Consider the following 21,475-nt stretch of genomic DNA (forward strand, 5'->3'; position numbering starts at 1 on the left):
GCCGCCGCCGCCGAAGCCGCCCGCGGCCGCCGCCACTGCTGGAGCCGGAGCCGGCGGGGGGAAGCAGCCATGCCACAGAAGCAGCGCTGAGGCGAGCGGGGGCCGTGGCGGCGGCAGCAGCGGCGGCAGCCCAGCCCAGGCCGCTCCCGCCTCCCCTCCGGCCCCGCAAGAGGAGGAGGAGGAGGAAGAGGCGGCGGCGGCTGGAGGAGTAGCAGCAGCACCACCAACACCACCACCAGCATGCCGCTCGGAGCCCACTAGCCGCAGCCCGCCTCCCTCGCCCGGCCGGGCCGAGACGCCTCCCTCCTCCACCTCCACCTCCTCCTCGCCGGCCATGCCGAGCGGCAGCGCCTCGCCGTCGCCTCAGGAGGAGTCGCCCGAGCTGCTGGTGCTGCTGCCGCCGCCGCCGCCCAGGCCGCCGCCGGGCCTGCTGCTCCACTACCACCACACCGCGGCGGCCCTGCCGGACGCGCGGCTGCTGAGGGACCGCCTGGCCGGCCTGGGCCTCCACGAGGCGGGCGAAGGCGGCGGCGGAGAAGAAGAAGGGGAGGAGGAGGAGGCTCCTGAGGAGGAGGAGGAGGAGGACGATGGCGGCGGCCTAGAGCTGGACTTGTCGGAGCCGCCTGAGGGAGGGGAGGAGGAGGAGGAGGAAGGCGGCGAGGAGGAGGAGGAGGAGCTGCTGCTGCTGGAGCCCGGGGTCGGCGGCCCGGCCTCGCTGCTGCTGGCCTCGCCGCCTTCGCTGCTCTCCCCCGGGCTCGGCTCCGTCTTGCTGCCGGCGGCGGAGCCCGAAGTGGGCGGCGGGGGGGCGACGGCGGCGCTCTACGGGCCGGGCGACGATGCCCACTGCGGGATGATGGCGGCGATGCTCTCCCAGGCCTACGGGCCGCCCGGCGGAGGAGGAGGAGTGGCGGCGGCGGCGGCGGCGGGGTTTCAAAAAACAAACAAACTGATTTTATCAAGCCCTAACATAAACTGAGTCACCCACCCGCTTGCTTCTTCTTAGTTATCTGAAGTATTTACAATGTGTCATGAAGGTGGTTCTGCTTTTTTCATTGACTGCTATTTATTTGGTGGGTTCCTGTTATTGCTTTCTCTACTTCTCATTGCTTGTTCCAGGGAATTTCTGGTCTTTGCAACCACTGGACTTGAGGTGGTTCAATACCTCCCACCTCAACATTATTTGGAGCTGCCTAATCAATACTGATGGAGCTGCGGTGGCTTAAGTGGTTAAGACGCTGAACTGCAGGCTGTGGAAGGTCAGTAGTTCAGCAGTTCGAGACCCAAGTGTGCCGCATGACGGAGTGAGCTCCCGTCTCTAGTTCCAGCTCCTGCCAACCTAGCAGTTTGAAAGCAAGAAATTGCAAGTAGATAAATAGGGACCACTTCGGTGGGAAGGTAACAGCGTTCCGTGCGCCTTGGTGTTTAGTCATGCCGGCCACATGACCACGGAAACGTCTTTGGACAGCGCTGGCTCTTCGGCTTTGAAATGGAGATGAGCACCGCAATCCTAGAGTTGGACTCGACTGGCTTTCGAGCAAGGGAACCTTTACCTTTAGCTCACACTAGCTCCGCTTAGAGGGAACACTGGACTTAAGTCCGGGCTGAGCACAGTTTGAGTCCCTAGGAAGCTTCCTAGTGAATATGGGGTTGTAGGGTTATTGTGGATCTGATATGCAAACAGTACTGGGTTTTAGGAGATGCCATTGTACGCTGTTCGTCTGGGGCTTAAGTCTCATTGAACACAGATTTGTGCAAGAGGAAGTTTTCAAGTGGTGATGGGGTGGTGGACTTGATCCCAAAAAATGGCAGTGAGGGGGAGGGGATTGAGAGGGAACCTTAAACTTAATATTGTGCCCTGTTCCACAAAGTGAGAAAAGTGTTAAGAGTCCAGTGGCGCCTTAAAGGCTAACAAAATCTGTGGTAGGGTAGGAGCTTTTGTGAGTCACTGCTCACTTCTTCAGATCTGAAGAAGTGGGCAGTGAATCGTGAAAGCTCCTATCCTACCACAAATTTTGTTAGTCTTTATGGTGCTACTGGACTCTTATTCTTTTTTACTCCTATGCGGCTACCTGTCTTCATCTATCAACAAAGTGAGGTTTGAGAATATGCGCTGTTAACATGAAATGAGATTTGCTCCCAAGGAAATTTATGCGGGTTCTCCTATCTGCAAGGAGTAAATAAATGGGGGGGGGGTTTTTTTGCTGGATCCCATGCACTGATTTGAGCAAGTGTTGATCCCTCACAGGACGGAATATGGTTGGGGCGGGGAGGCTGGCTTTGAACAGGGTAGGGGGTTATGAAAGCCCTTGAAACTAGGCCGAGACTTGGCAGTCCCCACATAAACAAGACCTGAAATGGGCCCTGTGGAAGTGTTTGCAGATTGGGTGGAGGTGGGCTTGGTAGGTGGATAATCTGGGGTTTAAGTGGCTGGGTGTGAATCTGGTCTTGACCAGATAGGTAGACAAAAGGAACTGTGACTCTGGAACCTTAGAAGAAGGTTTTTTCAGCCTGGGGTGAGGGGAGAGCAGTCCACACTGGATTTGGAAGAGAAATTTGAGACTGGGTTGAGGTTGTTCAGAGAGCTGAGAAGACAACTCCTGGGCTTAAGGCTCTCTGGTTTATGCAGGGAGACGCTTTATTCCTTTTATGCCCATTAGAGAAAAAGCTGCCATACAAGAGTCTTGGTCGGTTTTAGGAAGAAAAGTCGCAGGCATTTTAATACATAATGCAAGAGGCCTGAAGCAAGCCTGGTCATGTTTCACAAGAGAGACTAGGCAGATTTTGCTGATGGTAGAGCTACTTGGGTCTGTGTGAAGCGTTTCCGAAGAAAACTCCAAAAGGAATAGTTGGGGGCAATAAGTTGTTGTCACTCCCAGTGAATGGGATGGGATTGCTTTAGAGCAGTGGTTTTTAAACTTCGTAAAGTGGGACCTGTCTCGATACTCACTGTAGCTTTTAGAACCCACTTGCAAAGCGATTCCATGCTACTTTTGCCTGACATAATACAGGAGTTTCACCTAAGATGGCACTAAACAAGTTTATAGGTTATTTTTCATGTTTAGTTTTTATAAATACAGAGTAGTGTGCTGTGCAAAATGGCCACGAAATACATTACGACGACCCAAACACATTTATGAAAGCCCAGATTTGTCACCAGGACTCCTATGACCGCCCTCTCTCAGCTTACCCAATTCTCCCCCTCCTTCCTGGCCTCAAGGCCGGCTTTTGAGGGACAAAACTTGAGCTCACAAGCCTTTGAGGAAGTGTTGCATTGGAGGAGGCTTTGTCAGGAAAAATAAGATTCATCACGTGCGAGAGATCTGATTCTTGCAGAGTTCAAGAGAGGTCTCCAGCTTCGTCCCAGGTCAGATTTAGGGTGGTCCTTAAGAACTTAATGGTTTTAAATTTCTATCATGTATTTTATATTGATATTTATACTGCTGTTTTTATTGGTTCCGCTATGTAAGCTGCCCTGAGCCTGCTTCAGCGGGGAGGACGGGGTAAAAATCAAAGTAATAAATAAATAAACTTCCTGTCTAAAAATAGATGGGTCCCCAAACAGAATGCCTGTGGTATGTTAGAGTCACCATCACTTGAACAGGTGAGACAAGGTCCAGGAGCATGTTGAAGACTAACAAAATCTGTTGGTGGGGCACCAGGTTTTGTGAGTCACTGCTCACTTCTTCCGATACAGCTAGAGTTTGGTTGGTGTCGTTGGTAGAATAAATCCTTGGAGCTATGAGGATTAAAAAGAAGGACCTGCCAGGCAAGGCGTTTGTGTGGTTGGTAGTGCTTAAAGTGTTAATTTTCAAGGGGTTATGGGTTCAGACAATAATTTGGCAATGAAGGTCAGTGGATGTCCCTGGGCAGATCGTGTTGGCTGTGAGAATAACAGTAGCGCCAGCATCTAGGCCAGGGGTGTCAAACATAAGGCCGGGGGGGGGGGCGTATCAGGCCCGTCCAGAGCTCTTATGCGGCCCGCGAACAATTGATGGGAGGGAGGGAGTGCTGGGGGGGAGTGGGCGGAGCCACTCTATTGTGGCTTCAGCATGGCAGAACAACCTTGCCTGCAGCAGTCGAGCATTGTGGGAGCGTCTGCCCAGTGCTGCACTACTGGCTCTCCAGTCTGCCTAGGTAGGTTTTCCTCTGCACAGCTCTCCCAGCCCAGGGGGCCTTGCAGTGAGGACACACCAACTCAGAGCTTACCAGCTGCTGTCCTTTATACAGTTTCTATCTCCGGTACCTGGCATTACGTTTTATGGCACACATGGCCTTCCCGGCAAAGTGGCATTTATGTCAGATCCGGCCCTCATAACAAATGAGTTTGACACCTCTGATCTAGACAATCCCATGTGTTCTTGGAGGGAGGGTGGGGTTGTAAAACGTAATGATGACCTGCAGGTGAGGATGCTAAAATATCTCCTTCCGCAGAGGGCTTGGCTGTGCCTCAACAAGGGCTCAGCTTGACAGTTCTGTGGTCTCTTTCAAGAAAGGATATGATACACCTTGTTGCAGCTTAGGTGGTGATTTACTGTAGGCAAGTGAGCCGCTTGGAAAGAGGCTGCATTCTTGCAGTTAGGCCCTCAAGCAAAACAGTGTGGCGTGTAGCTGGTGTGTGGTGGTGGTAGGACAGAAAGGCAGCTCTCTGGTGGAATATAAGCACTTTGTTTCTTAGGCTGTGAAACTCTGATGTGAGTTGGGGGAGGAGGGGGACTTGTTGGCGGAAAGTAAAGAGCAGGGCAAGTCTCCGGGCGTATAGTTCGGGTGAGGCACAGCTGGTCTTCCCAGCTTCCAGAAAGCAACTTCATTGATTAAAATAGTTGCACTTCCTTCTCTGCATATGATAAAAGGGCCTCCAGATTTCCTACAAACACAAACAATTGAACAACTGCCACTCTTTTATCGTCCATTCTTAGCCAGTAGGGTCAGTTCTCCAGTGCTTTTTCTGACGCCCCCTTCCTCCTCTTTAAAGCTGGTCCCCCATCTGTCCTTTTTTTCCCCTCCCGCGGATACAATAACCTGAAGTTGGCGGAAAGGAACTCTTTGAGAGTGCAACAAAGCACCAGGCCAGAGTGACCTTCTAAGCATAAACAAAGAGCTGAAACGGGAGCCGTTGAGTTTGCAGATGCAAAGATAAGCTGTAAAAGCTGGGGGTTACTTGTTGCAGTGATCTTTACCTAGCAAACTCCTTCCTAAAACCCTCAAAAACAGGTCATCCTTGATTGTAACTGAACGTGAAATGTACCAACCTTTAAGCCGTTTGCTCCTAGCAAAGATGTGACTACCAGTATCCATCCTCAGTCGGTTTTCGAAGGGCTCCTGGTACAGGCAAAGATAAAACTTTCTGGACTTTTAAGCTGACATATTTCCATTCATGCTGAACTGGACCAAAACTAAAAGGCAAGAGTTTGACTGTGAGCAGAAAGCATGTTGTGTTTACCGTTTGCCTGGCCAAGGTCTCTTGCCCTCCTACTCCAGCTTCCTGTTATTGCTTCTGCCAATTAACCTGTTTTTTCAAACTGTGCTTTTTATGACAAGGGTGTGGCTTGTGATGTCATAAAATCAAGTGTAATCACTTCCTTATGGAGGTTGCAATCACTTCTGATAAACACATAGCAGCCCCATCATTGGCTTGTTTCTTATATGAGGACTGCTTGGAAAAACAGGCAATTAACCAATTTAAGAGCTGATTTATTCCTCAACCTTTTACCCGATAAATTGTTTAAATTCACTTAATCAGCATTTTAAAACTATAGCTTGGATGCCATTTGAGATGCTGAGAGAAGTGTCAAATTGACCAGACAGAAGTTAACCTCTTATTCTTGGGAAAGGTTATTATTTTATTGTTAGTATTCTGTGTTACAGCAACAGATTAGAAACAAAGTAGTCTCAAAAAGAATAAAATTTGCCCTCCTCCTCCCAGAAAGAGCCACCTCCACGAATTTAATCATCAGTCACTGTAGTTGATCTGTGTACAAAGGAAAGCTTGTAGTCTTGATTTTAAAAAGTTATGTAACTGACTTTAACATATGGCTGCCTAAAAGCTGTAAGTGTGAAGTGTTTAGTGTTTGTCAGTGTCTGTTACCCATAGTAAATGACAAGTTGAATAAGAAACTCTGTCTCTAGTAGCTTTGCCAGGTACCTGGAGAAAAAAAAATGTCCTGACCAATGTTCCCTCTAAGGTGTGGAGTCTTGTGAGCAAAAATTCTACTTTGTGAGCTACTGGCATTAAAGTTGTGAGCGAGCAATTTGGCTGCTGCATCAATTAGTTTGCTCTGGAGCCATCCTTCCTGAGCTAAGGCAAAAATGTGTGAGCCGGAGGCTTAAAACTGTGAGCTAGCTCACACTAACTCAGCTTAGAGGGAACACTGCTCCTGACCCTTTAATAGAGTCTTAATATGATTTTATTTAGGAGGTGATGTTATTTACCTCCATGAATGAAAGGTTCAGCTTTCTCTCTTAAAGGGGCAGGACATTTTTCTTAGGCTTGCTGGCTATACTAGTCTCTAGAAGAGCAACTGGGAATCCTGCACAGTGATACTCTCCAAGTAGTCTTTAATAACAATAGTATAAGATAACCATTCTAGAAATTTAGTTCTAAAAATGCATGTTAAATAGATATCCGATAAATCCATTGGCGAGCTACTGTGGAAGTCTCTTAGTTCCATAGTTTGTCAACTACTTGTTCATGGTGAAAAATCTTTTTCCCACTCTGAATTCACATTCCATTTGCTTTGGATTGCTGCTCATAGCCGACTTGAAGATCTTGAGTCATAATGTGTTCCATTAAGGCAGAAGGTGTAATAAAGAACATACCTTTATGGAGAAAATGAAAAGCAGTATGTAAAGGCCGTCATCTTACTCAAAGCAGAAGAGAGAATGAACCTGGCATGTTTCCGTTTCTCTTTTCCTTTCAAGAGAATCGCAAACCTGAGTGAAATTGAGGAATGTCTTGACTCATTTAGTATAGTAGCAGTGAGAGTAGTACCACTCGCAGCTCCTAAATTGCTTGTCTGTTTTGATGTTAACCTGCATCTTCCAAGTGAACTCAGAAACAAAAAACCAAATACAAATGGGACCAAATTCATGTTTTGGTCTGTGTCACGACTCCCAAGACTGTATTAAGTGGTTGGTATTGGTCATGAAAGTGACATGCAAATGATTTCCATTGCTTGCCGTTAAAACACCATAAAAGCCATAGCTCTTAACCGATACTTTCAATTGACTGTTCTTTGTCTATGGTCGAGTATTCTATAAAGCCAAGAAGGCCTCTGTGTTAGTGGCAAGTTTCCTTTATGATTTTAAGAGCAAGATCCAAGTCCAATCGCACATTAAAGACCAACAAGATTTCCAGGGTGTAAGCTTTCAAGAGTCAAAGCAAAATGAGCGTTGACTCTCGAAAGCTTATCCCCTGGAAACCTTGTTGGTCTTTAAGAGCCAGTTTGGTGGTGTGGTTAAGTGTGTGGACTCTACTCTGGGAGAACCAGGTTTGATTCCCCACTCCTCCACTTGCACCTGCTGGATGACCTTGGGCAAGCCATAGTTCTGCCAAGTGCTGCCCTTGAAGAAGAGCAGTTTCTGTCAGAGCTCTTTCAGCCCCACCTACCTCACAGGGTGTCTTTTATGGGGAGGGGAAGGGAAAGGAGTTTGTAAGCTGCTCTGAGACTCCTTTGGGTAGTGAAGGGGAGGTATAAATCCAATCCCTTCTTCTTCTTCCTCTTTAAGGCACTACTGGACTTGAATCTTGCTCTCTTGCTGCAGACCAGCATGGCTGAACTATCTTTATTTCGTGTAATACATTAGTAAGTACAGGAGGGATGCCTGCTTAACCTCCCAGCCCTTCAGCACTGTGGGTCATCTCTAGCAGCAAAATAAAGCATTTCCTGCAGGTCACGTGCCGCAACTGCAGGTGCATTCCGAGAACACAGTCATCAGTGGCAAAGGTCATTTCGTAGGGCAGGAGCACCCAACCTTTTTGAGCCTCCGGCACCTCTGGAATCCTGTCACAGCGTGGTGCCACAAAATAGCTGTCACAGCGGCTGCTGAGGCTTACCTTCAGTCTTACGGTGAAGATCCTTATGCTTTGTTGGTGGCTGCTGCTAAAGCAACGTTCTAAGAAATCTGTGCATGGTTGGGCAAAAGTCCCACCAGTGGCAGTCCCAATCCTCCAATTAACTCAACACAAAGTCTTGTTTTCTCCAACTGTTCGGTCTGTATCACACTAACCCCAAACACTGCGCACAAAGGTTCGATCAGTCCACCAGATTAGCCATAGAGTAAACATAGTAAACAAAGTAAATAGCTGGGATTGTCATGGTATAACTATAACGTGTATCCATACAGTTGTTACAGTTCTTATCTTTCTGTGGTCTACACCTCCCTGTTTTTCTTGGTTGTGTTTATGCGTTATGTGTATTGTAAAAGGTTCCCTTGCTCGGAAGCCAGTCGAATCCGACTCTAGGGTTGCGGTGCTCATCTCCGTTTCAAAGCCGAAGAGCCAGCACTGTCCGAAGACGTTTCCATGGTCATGTGGCCGGCATGACTAAACGCCAAGGCGCACGGAACGCTGTAACCTTCCCACCGAAGTGGTACCTGTTTACCTACTTGCAATTTCTTGCTTTCGAACTGCTAGGTTGGCAGGAGCTGGAACTAGAGACGGGAGCTCACTCCGTCATGCGGCACACCCGGGTCTCGAACTGCTGAACTACTGACCTTCCACAGCCTGCAGTTCAGCGTCTTAACCACTTGAGCCGCTGCAGCTTCTAATGTGTATTGTACAAAAGTATAAAAATAAAATTTTTAAAAAAGTCCCACCAGGCCCTAGCCACTTCCTAGAAATACTTCTTGGGTGCCAGGAATGGTGCTGACAGGCACCATGGTGCCCCACAGTTGCCATGTTGGGGACCTCTGGGTTAGGGCCCCCCCATGTGAATTAATTAATTTGGAAATGATTGCCATTTTCCAAAGAAGGTTTGGAAAGAAGGTTTGCTTTGTAATTTGTTTTTTGTCATTATCATAAATATCACACTAGTTGGCTATTCTTTTGCTATTTTTTAATACAGTTTTTGCTTGAAAAACACTTGACCATCATTTGACTGACTGACAAATCAACCGTGTCTTTCTCAGTGAGTTAAATGAGGAGGGACCATGGTTCAATGGCAGAGCATCTGCTTGGCATGCAGAAGGTCCCAGATTCAATCCCCGGCATCTCTAGTTAAAGGGCCTCGGCAGCAGGTGATGTGAAAGATTTCTGCATGACAGCCGCTGCCAGTCTTGAGCAGGCAGTACTGATTTTGATGGACCCAGGGTCTGATTCAATATAAGGCAGTGTTCATGTGTGCCCTACCATGTCACGAATAGTTTAGTGATACCTAGAAGAAACATTTAAATTATCTTTTTCTGTAAGGAGACATGAATATGGGGTTTGGTGGGTACTGGGGGAAAAGAACAGTGCTAACCGAATGCAGGCTGCCCTATTTGTACACATCAAACAGTTCTCAGATTTCCTTTCTGCTATTTGCAATGAACAAACCCAAAGCTGGCCATTTGAGGTGGGTGGGGGTTCCATCTTTAGGGCTGCTCTGTGCCGGTCCTCCTGCAGTGCTTTTCCTATTGAGATCCATGGATCTGTTATTGTTTAAAATTCCTGAAAGCACCTTGAAATGTGCTGGACACATTGTACAACGCCACCTTGAAATCAGCAGGACCATCTTTCAGGCTTACAGTATAAATAGGGAGGGAAATTGTGCGGGGGGGACGAGATGCTCTTCTGGAGCATGGAAGCAGAGTTGTTAAGTTAAAAGAGCATTGAGAATAACAAAAGGATAAAATGGACGAGAAGGAAAAAGTAGTCTTTAAGAAGTTTTTTTTAAAAAAGGTGGTGGAGGTCAAGCAAACATCAGAGTAAGGATTACCATGAATAGCAGTCTGAAGATACCTGCTATCACATGAACACACAAAGCTGCCCTGTAGTGAATCAGACCTTTGGTCCATCAAAGCCGGTATTGTCTAGTCAAACAGGCCGTGGCTCTCCAGGGTCTCAGGCAGAAGTCTTTCACATCACCTCCTACCTGATCCTTTTAACTGGAGATGCTGGGGATTGAACCTGGGGCCTTCTGCATGCCAAGCAGATGCTCTGCCAGTGAGCCGCAGCCCCTCCCCATCACAAGGGGTAGCATTATGTGGATTTTCTTTGCACATGCCCACTTCTACCAAATAGCGTTGACTGCTCTGCCAAACACAGTAGGCACAAAAGTGGCATGAAGGGGGGTGATTGTAGCCAGGCTACCCTAGTGCAGGCTCACATGATGAACTCCTCAGCCCATTTAGCTTTCAGGGAGAAGAGGTACACCTTTGTTTTTAAGTAGTGTACACCACTTAAACATGGTTTGTTGTTTGGAAGATAGGTTAAAAAATGTCTGTCCAAGAGTTCAAAGAGAGTCTTTAGGCAGACTCAATCCCGTCTGCGTTAACTCGTCCACTCGTCCAATCTGGTAGCCATGGCAGTGTTGCGGCAGCAGAGGATGAGGGAGTGACACTACGACTCATGCTTTGCAAGAACAAGGTTCAGGCTTGAGTCACCAGCCTCTGCATTTTAAATGAATCCAGATAGCAAGGTTGGGAAAGGATGGCCTTTGGAGTTCTGACACAGGGTGGAGGGCGCAGGCCCAAAAGAGGCCAGGCTAGCTGTGACGAGGGCCAGGGCCTTCTCAGTGGCAGCGCCGTAATGTTGGAATAAGCTCCCGGATGACATCAGGGCCCTGCGGGACCTTGTACAGTTCTGCAGGGCCTGTAAAACAGAGCTCTTCCACCAGGCTTTCGATTAGGGTGCCCTGGCCCCAATACCAACATCAACTCAAAAATATGATCAATAGCCTGACAAAAACCCAGACTACATATGTATCACATGGATGCGGAGAACACCGCCATCGGCTATGAATTATACTAGCGCTTTATGAAATGTTTTATTCTATATTATTGTGATTTTATTTAAATACGGTGCTTTAACTGTTTTAACATTATTGTCTGTAAGCTACCCTGAGCCTGCCTTGGCGGGGGAGGGCGGGATACAAATTAAACAAATAAAATAAATAAATAGCTTCCACTGGAGGCCAAGCCGAACGCACAGAAGATGCCCAAATGCAGGGGAGAAAAGGGATTTTTGGGGGGATGTGTGGAAATGCACTGGGAAAGAGGAGTAGAAACAATGTTTGTTTCAGTCTGCACAGCCAATTGGATTTCCTCTGGCCAGTCAGAAGCCCTGCTGGGTAACAGCCCCGCCTACTTTAAAAAAAAAACTCCGTGGGCACCGGGAAAGGTGTCAGCAGGCACCATTGTACCCAAAGGCCCCACGTTGGGGATCCTTGGTATAGAGTGCCTTCATATGATACAGAGCACCTTCTTCTCTTTGAGGTGGCAGAATTTATAGTGTACCAGGCGAAGATTTATTGGAAACATTTCTGTGCTGCCTTTCTACCCAAATAGGGTCCCCAAGGCGGTAAACATCAGAACATTTCAACATCGAACCAACATTTAAAATAAACCATCTATAAAAGAATCCAATAAAAAACATGTAAACACACATAACTCCAAAATCAGGGAGGAAGGTAGGCCAATAACCGTTACTGGGGTTATGCCAAACAAAACAAATATGTAGACAGATGCCTTATGACTTGGCCATGGCTGAGCAGTGCCGTTAAAAAAAAAATCCTGGGTGTTTATGAAAAGTATTGCCCTTGCATGCATATGTGCCCTTAAAGGCACAGTCATTCGATTTGAGCACTGAGAACTGCCCTTGGGGTGTTGCGCCTGACTCAGTTATCACACAAGTTCCAGAGATCTCTCTCTCTTTCTCTAATGTGGACTCTTTTTAAATCTGATTTTGAGCGTTCAACAGAATTATCAGGAAGCTTCATCTTTACTTCAGAATGAAATGTAAAAATTGTGTTGTAATATCTGCCAGCGGTAATACTGAGCGTAGACCTCTGAGCTGGGTTTGCCACACCTCCATCTAGGATTGAATTATTCTAGCCTGTGTAGTTAAACAATGTAAATTCCCGGTGGGAAGCCATGTTGGCCTGAAGCAGTAGAACAAAGTTGGAGTCCAGTGGCTCCTTTAAGACTAACAAAGTTTTACTCAAGGTATGACCTTTCATGTGCACGGACACTTCTTCAGATACAATGAAATGGAAGTGTGCATGCCCACAAAAGCTCTTACCTTGACTAAAACTTTGTTGGTCTTAAAGGTGCCACTGGAAATTTGTTCTAATATAAACTCCCCCATGTGCCTCCCAACCTGGCAGACATTTTCTTTTTGGGGACTATAGCTTATGCAGTGCTAAAAAGGTAAAGTTTTCCCTTGTTCAATAGCTAGTCGAATCCGACTCTAGGGGGCAGTACTCATCTCCGTTTTCAAGCCGAAGAAGACGTTTCCGTGGTAATGTGGCCGGCATGACTAAGTGCTGAGGCCCACGGAATGCTGTTACCTTCCAAACGAAGTGGTACCTATTTATCTACTTGCAATTTCTTGCTTTCAAACTGCTAGGTTGGCAGGAGCTGGGGCCAGAGACGGGAGCTCACTCTGTCACACGGCACTTGGGTCTCGAACTGCCGAACTACAGACCTTCCGGTCTGCAGGTTAGCTTCTTAACCTCTGAGCCACCATGGCCCCTTATGCAGTGCTACAAAATAGTAAAAAGAAAAATTGAAGGTGTGTGCCGTTACAGATCTCTCTCGATTGACATAAATAGTAATTTTTATTTTTTTAAAAAAGAATGCAATTAAACAATTTTTTAAAAAAGACAAAGGTTTATAAGAAGTGTGAATAGATTCTCTGCTCGGCTGCTTATTCTTACCCATATTCCGTCAGTCCGTTTGTTCGTTCCTTGCTTAGTTGAAAAGACTTAATGTTTGAGTGTCTGTCTTTGAAGTCAACAGAGGTAGTGGAGGAGGATCTCTGAGCTTTGCAAAGTGAAAGGGAAAAAAAGACACAAAGCCAATTTTCTTAGCTGGAAGTCACCATAAAGTTTGCATTTTGTAATCTATCTTTTGTCAACTCTACTCTCGTACAGTAGCTTAGAAATAATATCAGATTGTTGGAGGAATGTCTCTATCATAAGCTCTGAGCCGTAATAGCTAAATGGAGTCGTCTTATGTAGAGGCAGCACACCAGATGCTTGGAATAGACAGTGACCAAGGATTGGTTGCCTTCACGCTCTACTTGTGTGCTTCCTGGAGGCATCTGATTAGTCACAGTCAGAGATGGAATGCTGGATAGGTAGACCTTTAGGCTCCATTCTGATATTAAGGTAAATAGTGGTTAATTTACTGTGAATTGTGCCCCCCCCCAAAAAAAAATACCTTGTGTTTTCTACCAGATACACAAAACAAATCCTGGTTTGTTTGCTTCTTGCCTCTTCTCGGACAGGGAAGGATATTTTGGTTGGGCACTCAAAGTTTGGGTGAGAAAAAATTATGAGAAATAAATTAGACAAAATATACGTATTTAATACAAAGCGCACTAAAACTCTGCTCTAAAAACATAGGCATATTCTGCCCTTGAAGAAGCGAATATTTGAACTAGAAGTCCTGAATCTATATAACAGGATACAATTCAGTATCTCTAGATTAAGAGCCTTGAACCAATAAAACAGGACCAACAATTCAATATCTCTAGGTCGATAATCTCAAACCACATTAAAACAGGACCAAACGCTTTTTCGGCCTCCAAGGCCTTCCTCAGTGGTCAAATTATTGTATAAATGCACGCTATGACATATAAACATGTTGGTGCCAAGGCACATTGATTATAAGGCCTGAAAATGAATAAAAATATAATTGTTCAATATTTTCTTGGAATCTGGTCAGGGAGGACATTTCCCTATACTGCTTGCTTATGCCCAAGTGGCCGCAAGGGGGTAGCCGTATTTGGCAAGCCATAGTTTGTGGATTCAGACATCACGCCAAGCAACAGTGAGTACAAACAATGGTTAACAAAGCCAGCTGCAGACACTGGTTTAAAATCTTGGTTTGGTATTGTGATGTCTGAAAGAAGTCATAGGCAGTCTGTAAACCACTGTTTATAGTAATGTTTGAAGGCAGCCTTGGGTGTCACAGAAAGCTGTGATTAAACCAAGGTTGGAGATGGAAACAGCTGGTTTGCCCATGCTTGTAGGTTCTCTCCCCTCTTATATTTGTGCATAGCATTCGACTCAAAGCTTCTTGGTTTGATCACACCCCAGTTTGCCAACTGCAAGTACCTGGACCAATTGGACTCACAAGCTGGGATTTGAAGCAGGGACGAAACTGAGGTTTAGGATCCCAGTTTGTGAGGGCTAAACAAATTCTGGCTTAGGGATGGGCGTGAACTGGGAAAATAGAGGTTTATGGTGGTTTGTGGTTCATGGGGGTCTCACGAATCATGGTTCGTGAACTTCCACAACTTTTCCATTTACTGAACTGGTTTGGGTTTGTGAGGTTTGTACAACTTCCAAGCAGGAGGGAACGAAAGGGATTGCTGAACTGACTTGCATCTAATAGATAGAAGCCAATTCGTCGATGCCTTTCGATCCCCCCATGGAAGCCACAGCAACTCTTGCAAAGTGAACTCAGAAGGGATTTAAATGCTTTCTCAGCTCACTCAAGTTGCGCTGCTGAAGCACAGCTTTACAGGGTTTCCAGCTGTTGTCTTGGGCGCCAGCATGTCTGGCCCATGAACCCTCTTACGAACCAAACAAACTGCCACAAAACCATGGTTATTCGTGTGTGGTTTCTGAACAGCAGGATTGCGTGAATCGTAGTTTGCGAACGCACATACCGGCCTGGTTAGTCACGAAATTCGGTTCGTAATTTGGTTCATACCCATTCTTACTCCAGGTTGCCTAGGTACTGGCATTTGGCTGTTGACAAATTGGTGGTTGAAGAAACCAGGCGGTTTTCGATCAAGCACCCTGCATGAGAGGAGGAGGAAGGGAAGTTGGGAGGAGTGAATTTGTGAACTGGCTGAGGTAGTGCCTGATCTCAGTTTAATCACAGCCTGTCTGAATGCAGTTTTTGTTTGGTCTGGGAGAACTGCGCTTATGGTGCCTACAGTAAAATGTGCATGAATGAGGACATGGAAGAGGAATTAATTTGTATTAATAGTTGGGGTAAAGGGTGGGCTCAGTGACAGTGACTGTAATCTTCGTCATGGCTAAGATTGGCAGTGACGTTAACTAAAAGTTGGCACGAGGGACATCAAGATTGCAGTTTATTGGGAGATGGTTCCTTTAGAGTGGGGACTTAACAGAAACGTGATAACCTAATCCAGTAAGGTAATTCCACAACCTGATGACAGATGTCTTCAAACTTGAATTACTATCAGTTAAAATATGCTGTTGCCGTTTCGTTTGACATACTGTTTGGAATATTCATGGAGTGAAATGCCCAGATATTGTAATCTGAATGGGTTAGATAAATGAGGTTGTGTGTGGGGGGGTTCGTGTGTATGTGTGTGATGTGTGTTTTTTGCTTTCCTTTGATTCAAGGGTGGGAGTTGCGCACACATCCCATTTCTGCAGCTCTCTGAGAATTTATAGCCTTCCTTTCAGTGCAGCCAATAGAAACGGCTGCCTGGCAGGGCTGCAGTAAGTTACTGGCAGCTCCCTTTTACTACAGGCTTTGCTCTGTATTGTGTGACAGCGAGTAGTTCAGAATGATTTAGTGCTCCCAGCCCCGCCCCCCAAGTGGACAGAGTCGAGCACAGTTGACAGCAGGCAGAGGATTAAGGCCAGGCACAAGATTTACTGACCTGCCCTTGAGCATTAGCTACTGTCCGCCCCATTGATTGGCTTGGTCTCCCTCCGGCTTTCGTGTAATGGCTGGCCTTGCTGACCGCGTGTGATGAAATCACAGACTAATAGCAACCTTTGCCCAGCGAGGAACCAGAGAACCCCAAATGAGGTTTACTTGGAGTCTTTCCAACTTCCGCCCTCCTAGCAGTAAGATTGTGAAGGTCAGAAGGAGGGTGAGGAAGAGCCTTTTGTTCTCTGAAGCGCCAAAAATGGAAACTTGGAGAATGGTCTGAAAGCCCATGGTGCTATTCCACCTATGAGGCGAAGCTTGACGCTGCGGAAGCTGTCTGAGAATCATGCGGAAGCCGCCCTTAACCGTTTGGGAGGAAAGCCAAGTAACAAGTATAATAAATAATTTATTATTTTGAGAGAGAATGCTTTCTGGAGAGTGTTTCTGAACAAGCAAGCGGCTAGCATATTCAAGCATGGATTTAGAAGCTGATGGAGTTTATTCCTTTGCCTGTTTGATGAGTTTCTCCCCATCTTCCTCCTTTAGCATTGGGGATCCATTCTACCAACAGTAGAGCAACCTTTGCATCGGGGGAAGGGTCCTTATGCTGGAGGTGGGTGATAGTCACCACCAGTGTTCCCTCTAAGCTGCGGAGTCCTGTGAGCAAAAATTCTACTTTGTTAGCTGCTGGCATTAAAGTTGTGAGTGAGCAATTTGGCTGCTGCATCAATTAATTCGCTTTGGAGCCATCCTTCCTGAGTTAAGACAAAAATGTGTGAGCTGGATGCTAAAAAACTGTGAGCTAGCTCACACTAACTCAGCTTAGAGGGAACACTGGTCACCACCAATGCTCCCTCTAAGCTGCAGTCTTGTGAGCAAAAAAATTCTCCTTTGTGAGCTACTGGCATTAAAGTTGCGAGTGAGCGATTTGGCTGCTAGACAAATTAGTTTGCTCTGGAGGCCATCCTTCCTGAGCTGAGGTAGAAATGTGTGAGCTGGAGGCTAAAAAACTGTGAGCTAGCTCACACTCACTCAGCTTAGAGGGAACACAGGTCACCACTATCCTCAGAACAAAAGTTTTGACACAGGTGCAAACCATGGGAGGCAGAGCCAACTGCAGAATGTTGGGGAGTAAAATTATACATAGCTCTAATAGTAACTCTTCAACATTGCAGGTATTTATTTTATTCATTTAAATTATACCCCGCACACTCTCCCCACAGGAGACTCACAGCAGCTTACAACATTTAAAATACAATAAATACAGTACAAGTATAAATACAATAAGTATCAAGCTCCGCGTAACAGAGAACCCTTTACAATAAACAGACATACTTAAATATATTTTCTTGCTTGCACATAGCTTACCTTTAGTCCTGTGGTGAAGATTCCTGTGCTCTGGTGGCAGCTACTGTGGAAGCAGCTTTTTTTTAAAAAAAAAAACTTGTACAACCAATCAGATCTCCAGTGGCCAATAAGAAGCTCAGCTAGACAAAGGTCCCACCTGGCCCAATTTTCTAAATTGGTGTAGTGGTTAAGTGCACGGACTCTAATCTGGGAGAATCGGGTTTGATTCCCCACTGCTGGATGACCTTGGGCAAGCCATAGTTCTGTCAGAGCTTTTCTCTCAAGTTCAGTTCTGGAAAGAGCTCTCTCGGCCCCACCTACCTCTCAGAGTGTTGGGAGGGGAAGGGAAAGGAGCTTGTAAGCTGCTCTGAGACTCTGAGTGAAGGGCTGGGTATAAATCCAACCTCTTCCTCTTCTTAAAAAAAAACACTCATCAGGCACCAGGGAGGGTGTCGGGAGGTGCCCTGGCACTCACGGACACTGTGGGGGACCCCTGATCTATAAGTTGGCTCCTCTTCTGAATAGAGTAGTTGTTGGGTATTACAAGTTGAAAACACTCAGTATATCTGGGGTTAAATGTTTGTTTATGTTACTCACAGGAAGTCACATGTTTCTCATGTAACCAATGTTCTTTAGATGTAGAAAGCCCAGGAATTTTCTCCCTGATCTAGGGATTTGATTGGGACTAAAGTGTCAAGGTGTATTACCATTTTTATGGCTTCTCTTCCCATCTCTGTTTGGTGTTCTGAAGAAGAAGAGGAGCAGCCATACTCTCTCTCTTCTAGTTTTGTCTTTGTAGAGTAAGGATGTAGCCGATTTATGCTCTGTTGTTATTTTCATCCCAGTTACCCTTCCCCATGCTAGAATTTAGTAAAAACCTTATATTTTAATCACACATGGACTCTCAGTCTGAATTATTTCACTCTGGCTCTGCTGGACCATCTTATCTCTGCTAAATACCATTTTTTCAATATCTCACTATCACCCAACAGTAGTTGTTTTACCACCATGTTTAAATCCTAGCCATGAGTTATAATTTGGGGGAAGTTAGACATTTTCTAAGACATAGGTTGGGGGAGAGTAACTTGGAATGTTTTTCTTCATTCAGAAGTAGCTCTCATTAAAGAAAAGGCTGGTGACAATATGGGGTTTTCCAGAAATTAGATAGCACATGAAAATACTACCAGGTACACTTTATATAAGACCAGCAGAAACATGTTGGGCACCAGAGTAAACAACATGGTTATATTCCTGACTGTCAGTACCATAGATGTAACATTCCCAGAAACTTCCAGAAACTCAGTCGCCAACATCTTCAGTTAAAGGAACCAAGCAATAGGTGATGTGAAAGACCTTTGCCTGAGACCTGGAGAGCTGCTGCTAGTCTTAAATTTGAGGTACCAAGAGTCTGATTTGGTGTAAGGCAGCTTCATGCATTCATGTATATTTGGAAGCCACCAGAGGGTAAAATGGAAATTTGGGGAGTAAATTGAAATATTTGCTGTACTTATTTTCCTGTCAAACCTAAACTCCTTTTGCTCATTTAATAATATAAAATGCATAATGTATAACTTGGATATCATATAACATTATAGTACTTGACTTTTATATGGCATTTGAAAGTTTTAATGTCTTTGTTTTCTATACAAAAAGTTGCAAGCATACTCAGTACTTGGGAAGGAGTTACAGATTGCTGCAAACTATGCTACCCATAGGACATATCTTAATTTTTGCTATCTGGGGGGGTAGGAAAAAGTTGAAAAAGTTGCAAGCATACTCAGTACTTGGGAAGGAGTTGCAGATTGCTGCAATTTATGTTAGCCATAGGATATAGCATAATTTTTGCCATCTGGGGGGTGGGTGGGGGGAAATAAAAGTTGAAGATAGAATACAAATTCTATACAGAACAAAACAAAGTGGACAGAAAACCCTCTCATACAGTCACAACAGGAAGGACTCCCAGCATATTTGAATATTAAGCTAAGTGTTATTGGAAACTTTAAACCTTTTACTGACGTATTGTTGTTAAACATATAGCATATTAATTCTTGCCCAAATTATTTCTATTTAAACAAAAAATTTTTGAATGTGTTGTACTTACAAAAGAATGATAATTATCTAATGCTGTAGTTTGTCTTGCATAAAATTTTTCATACTTCACATTTTGAATAAAATATTTAGGTTTGTTTGTTTTTTCATTTTACTCATTCCAAAAAGAAAAATCATAGGGTTCCCCCCCTCCCCCATATTTCCCAACATTTTCCATTTTTACCAGTCATACTACATATATGGAGTGGGGGAAACCTTGTCTTGAAAAGCACTTCACTCATTCTACAATAGAAAATATTTCATACACGTTTTTCTGCAATCTGGAAGATTTTTCATGGGAAAACTTGAGAAAACTCTCACATTTTTCATTGTATGCATTTGGAATGAGTGAAATGCTTTTAAGACAAAGTTTTTATCATTCAAAAAGAGAAGATATTTCATTGGAGGCTTCCCCCCCCACCACCACCAGCAGTTGCATTAATTTCCCAATTTTTCCGTTGGAAACATTGAAAACAAGCCCTTAGGGAAATAAGTCATATACCCCCCCCCCCCCCATTTTCCATTTCCCCCTCTAGGCCTTCACATCTCTAGTCTGAACAACATTCTGTGTTGCAAAGAGATTTGATGAATCCCCTTGTGTTAAGAAGCTCCTCATGTTGTGAGAAGGAAGTTGTAGGTCAAGGTAGACCAGGAAAGCCCCAGCATGTATATGCAGGTCCAGGCTGTAGTGGACTCTCTTAATGTAAAAGGAAGTTCAAAAATATTCGCCTTTTAAAAGTTGCTATTAAGAAAGTTTAGTTTTTGGATGTCACTGTCTGTAGAAATGTTGCCATCCCTTCCTTTCCAGTCCTCGCATGTTTCTTGGATAATCCTTCTGCTTCCTCTTTCCCCATGCATCTCTCTCTCTGTTCATTTATTTCACAAATGATAAATAGAAGAAAGTTTAAAAGCAGCAGTGGCTTAATATGGGAGTGCAAATACGGGAGTGGATCATAATCTTGTTTCTGCATGAGCTGTCTGATGCTGTTGCGGGGGGGGGGGAAGGGTATGAGGAGCCCTTTGTGCCATAGTATAAAGAGGGAAACCTGGTTCCTATCCTACCCTGTCCACGAAGCTCACTTTTGACCTAATCTGACCCCTAGGGTTGTTGTGTCGTTCATTGAACATGATATGACGGAGGTTTATAATATTATGCATGGGGTGGAGGGAGGTGACAAAGAGAGCTTTTTCCCCCTCTCACAAAAGGCTAGAACTCGAGGGCATCCAGTGAAGCTGATGGGCAGTAGGTTCAGGATGGACAAAAGGAAATACTACTTTACATAGAGAGTGATTAAAATGTGTGATTCGCTGCCAGAGGATGTAGTGATGGCCACAGGCATACACAGCTTTAAAAGAGGATTACATAAGACTTAAGGAAGATAAGTCTGCCGATGGCTTTAGCTGTGGTGACTGAGGGGACCTCCACATTCAGAAGCACTAAGTCTCTGAATCCCAGAGCTAGGAGGCAACCTCAGGGGAAGGCCTCGGCCTCTCTGCCCTGTTGTTGCCCCCCCAGAGGAATTGGTTGGCCTCTGTGCTGAACAGGGTGCTGGACTAGATGGACTGTTGGTCTGATCTGGCAGGGCTCTTCATAGGTTCTTAGTAGGGGAAGGTCTTGGCTTCTGTGCCCTGTTGTTGGTCCTCGAGAGGAACTGGTTGGCTACTATGTGAGACAGGATGCTGAACTAGATGAACCATTGGTCTGATCCAGCAGGGCTCTTCTTACGTTCTTAACTCTGGGATAAAAGTGGTCCGAATAAATAGAACAGCTATCATAGGAGCCTTCTTAGGATTGAAATGAAGGTGATAAATCTTTTAAATAGTAAGTTAAAATGGAATAGTCCATGAATACTACCAGGCACATTTAGAAGGAAGGGTGGAACACTTAATACAATAAAATAAAGATATGTTTTCCCAACCTAGATCTATAATTTTACCCTTATTGCAATGTAAGTGAAGGAAGAGTTATTGCAACATTAAAAAAAAAAAGATGTACAGATCTGTTGGACACAAGACAGTAAATTTGGGGGCAACAAGGCAGCCGAGGCTGTGGAGCAGGCTTAGCGAATTGTGCTGATTCACAAAATTCTGCCTACGATTCCTGCCAATTTCCTCTTTAGCTTTTGGTGTCTTTTGACAGATGTTGACAGCACATGAGTCAAGTTTTGCTTGACTGCTGTAGGGGCTGGAAGCACTTCTCTATCTGGGGTTGCTTTTTGTTGTTTTTTAAAGGCTTATTTTAATGAACGCTGAGTGTGCG

The 21,475-nt window shown here is 45.2% G+C and overlaps 1 protein-coding gene across 1 annotated transcript in view; it reads left to right on the forward strand.

The window, feature by feature from the left end:
• Positions 1-334: 334 nt before the first annotated feature.
• The window catches only part of MEX3C (mex-3 RNA binding family member C), a 66,580-nt gene continuing 45,439 nt past the window's right edge, over positions 335-21,475 (forward strand). Inside the window, exon 1 of the mRNA XM_015425025.1 lies at positions 335-524. Coding sequence (XP_015280511.1) covers positions 335-524 — 190 coding nt within the window. The remainder of the gene's footprint in view (positions 525-21,475) is intronic.

This window comes from Gekko japonicus, unplaced genomic scaffold (assembly GCF_001447785.1).
Source record: "Gekko japonicus isolate JY-2015 unplaced genomic scaffold, Gekko_japonicus_V1.1 scaffold2383, whole genome shotgun sequence".
In the NCBI taxonomy this organism is placed as follows: Eukaryota; Metazoa; Chordata; class Lepidosauria; order Squamata; family Gekkonidae; genus Gekko; species Gekko japonicus.